General features: G+C 33.8%; 1 protein-coding gene across 3 annotated transcripts in view; it reads right to left on the bottom strand.

The window, feature by feature from the left end:
- Nucleotides 1-303: 303 nt before the first annotated feature.
- Nucleotides 304-7,693, bottom strand: part of LOC144958147 (cubilin-like) — a 232,482-nt gene continuing 225,092 nt past the window's right edge. For all 3 annotated transcript variants that reach the window (XM_078889900.1, XM_078889901.1, XM_078889902.1), the window contains 3 exons: nucleotides 7,134-7,290; nucleotides 4,075-4,331; nucleotides 304-1,704 (listed from right to left, as the gene is read on the bottom strand). In XM_078889900.1, coding sequence (XP_078746026.1) covers nucleotides 1,540-1,704; nucleotides 4,075-4,331; nucleotides 7,134-7,290 — 579 coding nt within the window. In that variant the 3' untranslated portion in view covers nucleotides 304-1,539. The remainder of the gene's footprint in view (nucleotides 1,705-4,074; nucleotides 4,332-7,133; nucleotides 7,291-7,693) is intronic.

Below are 7,693 nucleotides of genomic sequence, written 5' to 3'. Positions count from 1 at the left end.
TTTATGGCAAATTTTGGCGTTTGAAATGGCAAAAAAAACGCGGGGACAGTATAATATAACTTAATTTTTTAGGTGCTTCTACTTCCAGCTGTCGTGTGCTAAACCGGCCGACGTCTTTTTAAAGGGTGGCTTAAGCACTTTAAAATAAGACTATTTATAGGTCATTACAGTCAACTGTCATCAAGAATTCAAATTTTGAAGATGACCACCCACGAGATCCATAAATTTTTCGTCACTGAATTTTTACTTCAACCCCATTTTTTCATTCTACTTCTAATGAAACAAAATTAACAACCAGTAAAGTTCAAATCAACAAAAGTTTAATCAATCCAAAAGACATTTTGTGTTGGGCAGACTTTAATATTTTATTTGATATTTTTCATTCACTGCCTCAGTTCATCAAAGCAAAAATACACCATAATAGCTTCAAGGAATGATTCAATATTTCTCATAACACTAGATGTTTTCGTAACTTTCAAAGGTAGGGTAAGTATACATTTCATAATGGAAAGAAAATACAGATTTTACCTGGGATATGGTGACCTCATTACACAAACACACACCCTCACCAGACACACGGTTCACTCTCTCCCCCACCCATTCCTCTCTTCTCTCTCTCTTATTATAAGGGAGAAAAGTATTTTAGAAACAGACAAAGGATTACAATGCATAAATAATAATTGGAAGAGACGAGAATGAAGGTAACTTTTAGGAACTTGTAACAATTCCAAAGTTGATGCAACACTAACAATCGATTCCACAGAGGCAACAAAATAACTGAATGTCCCAACGATAGAGACAGTCAACCCCCGACTCCAGCACACTGAGAAGACACCGGATAACCCAAAAGATGTATTGGAGATAGGCAAGAAAATAAAAATATCAAATCATGGAAAGTTCTAACATCGAGATTGTCCATTTGGCATGGGATGAAATGAGGTCAACGGTTAGCATGAATAAAAAAGGTCATTGAAAGATAAACACAATCCTAATGTTAGTTGTATTGCAATGAAAGGCTGGCTCTGGATATAATGGAAGATATATTTTTTCAAAAGTCCATATATACAGCAATATAAAGATTGAACTAACAAGCTCATAGAATGAATGTGATCTAGGCAATTCCGTTTTTGTTATTGTTTTTAGATCACCAGGTGGGTGATTAGTTCTCACTAAATTCTCTTTAACCTACTTTTAAATATTTAATGTTATACATATCTATGCATTTCAGTGCGAGTGATCTGGTTGACAGATACGGTTAGTATTTCACTTAAAGCATAGCATCAACATCCTGAATTTACCAAATAACACATCATATTTGGATAAAACCATTCCCTACTAGAAATCCGTGGTTTCAGCCTGTTTGACAATCTTGGATGTCATCTTAACATGTTGATATATAAAGTAACAATTTTCAGATCACATGAAAAATAAAGTGGATTGTCAGTGTGCCGCAGTTATGTTTATTGCTGTTTTTTTCTTTCTTTCACCCAGACAACCTTGACCTTTGACACAACAATCTAAAAACGTCTCATATCCGCATTACTTACTGGGTACATTAAGAGGTTGGAATCGACTTGAGTAGGAAAGATTAGGATTTGCAATGATAGTAAATTTAATCTTGAAGATAGGACCGTTGCCATTGTTGATGAATCGAATCAGAACAGGTAATTCACTAGAGAAGTTCACGTTTTCCCTTTCAGTTGGCTGGAAGAAAAAAAGAGAAAAGAAATATTTTTAAAATCATCATGGCGATGAATTGGTATGTGACACACAGTGTCAAACAGGTATAATTATTATGTCGTGATGAGCTAGATGATGAAAAATTGTATTGTGAAAAATTAAAACTTGGGATAAATGTCTCTCTCAGTCTCAGCTCCACCAGTGCTTGTAACAAGGCTGCCTTAACATATGAATTCTTCAGTTATTCATTTATGTAAATGTTAGTTAATTAGAATTTTGATGGGGAGTTTATTGTCTAGTGTCATTAATTCTGACTTCTTAGTATTGTTTTCAGTCCTATTTGCTGTCCAAAAGTGTTGAGTCATGATGATATGATTTATGGGTTTAAAAAACAGGGAAAAAAGCAGCGACTGCTGACACATGCTGACGCTGATGCAGCTGTGCTGATGTAGTTCAAGCAGAGTCACATGATCAACACATTGACATGATGTCATGGTCTATTATTATATAGCAATGACTATCCCGCACAAATCTTTGGGCCTCTTTTTCGCTCACGAAGTGCCCAAATTCGCGACAAAATATGGGACGAAGCCGTTTGGTATATGCTATTTTAAAAAATTAATTACGACGCTGTTTATCGATGAATATGACTGAAAGTTGGCACACAGTTAGAAAAAAGGTCATTTTAGATTATATCAAGCGACAAAACTCGTACGATGACCAGAAGACCGACCAGAAGACCGTTAAAAATAGATTTTTACTCTTTGGAGTAAAATATTTCTAAAACTACCGGGCGTGTAGGTTTTGTCGCTGACAAGGTAATACATGAACATTTCTTCTTTTACGTTGTAAAATTTCATATGAATATGACGAGTACTTTTCCCGTATTTTTCAAAACACCATCCTAATTTGCTCTTCATTTGTAAAAGACAAAGCCATTTTTCCCCCCTACAGCCCGAATCACAAGTTCAAAACGATTTGGCACCAAACAGCGGCTGAGCGAGTCGTGGCAAAGCGCTTTCTGATTGGTTGACCTCGTTTTAAAGTTCATGACTAGTCAAAATGTCTGCGCGGTCTCACTGGCAGAGGGGTGTTTATCGTCTGCCTTTGCGTTTGGGTTCAATAAACAGTGATAATTTGACTGTTTAATTTACAAAATTTAAGAAATTATAATGTTAAAAGTTTTCGATTGCAATATGATCTACAATCTCAGCATGGGTTTAATTATTGTGTTCCAAGTCACGTTCTATCAGTAACCTTTGTCCCCTTGTCCAATTTCTCTTTTCCTTCTATATTTATTTTGTTTACATACGCAATCTCTCTCTCTCTCTCTCTCTCTCTCTCTCTCTCTCTCTGTGTGTGTTTGTGTTTATATATAAGTTAGAACTCTTCTAATGTTTTCATAATTTTCTCTATCAAATTTGCCATAAAATTGCCAAATTTCAATCTTTTAATCCACTTATTACGCAAGATACAACCAAAGGTCGAAAAAAATGCCGAAAAAGCGTCCCATATTTTCGCGTTTTTTTCCTCTTTGCGGGTCATCCAAATAAATGACACCTTTGAAACTGCATAACTTGTTTATTTATGAATGGAATTTCAAAATTCAAAAACATTTTTACTCAGTGGAGATAGGGCTTTGATTTCAGACAAAAAATTTCCTCAAAAAGAGAAAAAAACATTTTTCATAGTCATTGCTATATTATATGTCATGTGGTGATAATTGTAGATACGCTAGGAGTAAGGAAATTTCAAGCATGCAACAGTAGGCTTTGTTGTTTCTAGAAGAGGGGTCTGAAAAGACAGCCAAATAAATAGCCCCCAACCCCTTCTGCCTTTTTTCTAACACGGCGGTTTTTTGCACAAAACAATCCCAAATTTTGCAAGCTAAATACAGCAAAATAATATTCGCAAAAATTTGCGATTAATTTTCATAAAAATCCATAATTAGTTCATGAAAGAAAAAGGTATTTGTTTGTTTTAAAGGCTTCACAGCACTTGCAACAAATGTAAGGTCATATCAGCGCCAGTAAAAAGGAAGAAAATGAGATAGTAAATTTTCAGAAAGAAATTTTGCTTGTTGCGAACCTATTTTAATTCTCCTGAATAAAAACAATAAACTTCTCTCAAAAGGGAGAGTATTTAAAGTCTTGTGAAATTTTCAGGTGTGTAGGTTTTCCAAGTTTTTTAGATATAGAACTAACTAGCAGATGTCTGTCATAGTTCCTCGAAATAAGAAATACCAAAATCTCTCATTCCTTGTTTTTTAAACTTTGATCACGATATGACATCATGTTCACACTATATAATACCATTATGAGGCAATAAGCTAACAATAAAGAATGTGGATACCTGTGGGTTGCCCTGTGATTTAAACTGATGACCAATACTTACATTTCCACAGAGTGTGCCATAGCTGTAATTTATTTGAGAGTGGTCTCCACTGAGTAGTTCCACGTGGTTCTGACCACAATCAATGTTGTCTGTTGCATAAGGGAGATTATTACGGTTGAACTCGTAATACAATATCGTCCTGGGAGGAGGTGTAATCAACCAGACACAAGTCTGGGTGGTGTTTGAAGCCAATGGGTAGCTGGGGCTAGTCAAGACCCCTTTGGTTATATGACTGATGTTTCCACCACAACCAGGCCCTTTGGAGAGAATAGATTGTTCCATTGATTTATATATTTAAAAAGTTGTATATGATAATAGTGCCAAACAAAACAGATTAAAAAATTGAAGAAACAAAAAATTCAGAAAATCAGCTATCCTTTACTGGTATACCCCAGTCTGATATTTGCTACAGTCAACAAAACTATAACATTGACATACAGCTTAATTTCTCTCTGTGTGCAAAAGATATTGCAAATGGGACCCTGTTGAATTTGAGGCTTTTAACACAAACGAGTCTTGTAAAGATGATTTTGGAAATGCTGAAAGGTCACTCAGATGAGACCAACTGAAACAAAAATCAATATGAAAGCTTAAAAAATAAAACAAAAAAGCCCAACTCGACACAAAACGGTTTAGGCTCAAAACCCTTCAACAACCAACATGGACAAAACGATAATACTTCAAGTAAAATCCAAATAGATGGAATAACATGTCTCTGTACATCCAGTGGACATAAATCTGTCATAAGCATTTTTGTTCAATAAGGACATCTATATGAATTTAATGTGATGTATAAGTGTCATAACCATCTTTTAGTTATTGACTGAAGAAGAGTATTAGCTCAATACATTCTGTGTTTAGTATTTTGTCTTTTTTTTTTAAGCTGTTATATTCATTGAAGTCGCGGCTTAGTACTGTAGAATGGGGATCCTTTAATAATAATAATAATAATAATAGTAATAATAATAATAATAGTAATAATAATAATAATAATAATAATAATAATAATAATAATAATATTAATATTTTGTTTGATTGATGTCTTGAATTTTCCTCTTTTGAGACCGAAAATTTGTTGCGATTAATCGATGTTTGTTGCAATTAACCAGGGACTTTTATATAGAATTAATTCCGTTTCTTGGGAAATGTTGCAATTAACAGAGTTGCGATTATCCAGAGTGGACTGTAATAATAATAATGTAATTTATTTTATATTGCGCCTGTCCCATACAATATAATTCTAGGTGCACAATATACATGCATGCAATATATATATTTTATAACATTTTCAGAAATTAAAAAAAATGACTCTATCATATTATCAACAATTAAAAGACGAGAATATAGAATTCTTTAAAAAATATATAAATTAGGGTAAATATGTTTTATGAGGTAACATTACAAAAACAATGTAATTAAACCTTTGGTATATTACGAGGATTGCTTATCCATTCTTTTTCAACTTTTATTTAACACTTTTCTTATCATAATACAGAAATGGTCACATTCATTACATAGACCTGTAAATGAGCTCTATAAAAATTGACAGAAACTCTTTGACAAACTGAAGATTCAATTATTTTTAAAAAATAAGGGCATCATTGGAGAGGAGAGTGATAAATACTATACATTAAAATAGTGGGTGTTATTTCTTACTGGAAGTATGACTGCCATTGATTTGATGTAGAAGGAATGCTAAATAAGCAAGTCATTCATATAAGTATAAGTAGAGATGACTTCATCAAAGTCATATTCCTGCCTCTGGAATTTTTCTGACATAGTCAGAAAAATAATCACCATTATCATCTTTTACTTATAGCCATGACCAATTAAATTTATTCCTCACATCTTTATCGATGCTCGACAAGTCTGAATTGTGATCCACAAACAGCTCAGGAATTGTGAGAACATTAGAATAAGGTGTAGCAATGAGCAAACTTGATTTTCAATCAGTTAATGACAGAGAATAAAAACGGAAATAAATACGACTTCTGGCCAATACTGAATTTTTTTTTTGTTTTGTTTGTTGCTTAGGTCTTTCCAACACAATTGAGGTTAATAGAGACTGCTGAACAAAAAAACAAGCAATCTAACAAAAATAGTACAAATGTAATCAAATCATAAGCTAAAATATCATAGCTATATTATAAATAACCAAGAACAAACAGGCAAAGATTTACAGAAAAAAAATATCCCCTGTCAAAAATACAATCACAAACCAAAGAAGCAGGATAGCTAGTAAGACGAAGAAAACGACATCACTATCGGATCGACAACACCCATGCGAACATCATAGGTATATGATTCAAGGGTGATGTCCCATCCAACCACCCGCCAATACTGAATTAATAAAGGGAAGTGAATTATCATGAAGAAACTTCGGCAGGCGTAGTGGAAAAATCCAAAGGTTCGAAATTAATGGTAAATCGCCACAGTAAACAGCAAGCTCGCTTGAGCAAAACAATGGCAGAAAACGTCGTGATTTGCACGGGAATTAATTAGGCTACTTACCATTGTTCCTTATAATTAGGTACCTAATCAGTGAAGAAACGGTCAACCAGTTTGTTTACATTGTGAGGCAATCGAAATGTGCTAGTAGCAATCGATCCTAACTTCGATTTAAAGGTGTCTACATAACGTACTTCCGGCTTTCGCATTTTACTTTTTCATACTTTTACAACCACCTTGTAAATGTGGTCAATTTTGGCTTAGATAAAACAGTGAAATTTATCCCTCAGTGGCTCCGTTAAAATTGGCTACCGTTGGGATCACAACAGGTTTGGAAATTGAAAAAATAATTTAATGAAGCTGTGTGAAATTACACTGGGATGTGTTCAGTCACGCCAATTCTAAAAAGCGCCGCTTAGCCTTGGCAATATACATTGTAACAATAAAAATAGCGTCTTTTTAGAGGCAAATATTTGTTCGTTATTTTTTTTCAAAATTAAAGTATAAAACATTTTTTATATACAAAATATGTTATTATCAAAATATAATATTTAGGGACAGAAAATCATGAGATAATCAAATTAAAATGAATTTGATCGCGTTGTTCCTACCTTGAATGCTTGCCACATACATAATATCATAGCCATAGTGGGTGACACTGTAATCGGCAAAAAAGTTCAATATGGCCTGATTGTCGGGCAGGAAGATGGGATTAGGAAGATATGACCCACACAATTTGGCTACGACAATGGATGAGCTGTTTTTGACCTGAAGCATAATAACAATAATAATAATAATAATAATAATAATAATAATAATAATAATAATAATAATAATAATAATAATAATAATAATAATAATAATAATACAGTGCAACACGGAAATCTTGAAAAAGTTGGGACCAGGCCTGTTTGTTCGAGATGAGATGTCCGTGTTGGGTTTTTACAAAGAATATGAAGAAAAAAAATATGAGGAAGAGGGGTGTGTGTGTTAAACGTAAGTAGATTCGGTGAGGTCCCCCATCATAATGAGGTTTAGCTTTAAGTGCATCTTTTTTCATTCAATAACAGGTAGAATAATGCTGCCCTTTACGTGTGGTAGATAAAGAAGACAAAGCCAGCACGTCCATTGTGGATAAGACTCAGCATGTGACTTCTTTAGCCTACGAATC

Source organism: Berghia stephanieae, chromosome 12 (genome assembly GCF_034508935.2).
Source record: "Berghia stephanieae isolate SIO BIC M18660-M18661 chromosome 12, UCSD_Bste_1.3, whole genome shotgun sequence".
Taxonomy (NCBI): domain Eukaryota; kingdom Metazoa; phylum Mollusca; class Gastropoda; order Nudibranchia; family Aeolidiidae; genus Berghia; species Berghia stephanieae.
The sequence above is the reverse complement of the archived record's forward strand: the minus strand, read 5'-3'. Positions and strand labels throughout refer to the sequence as shown.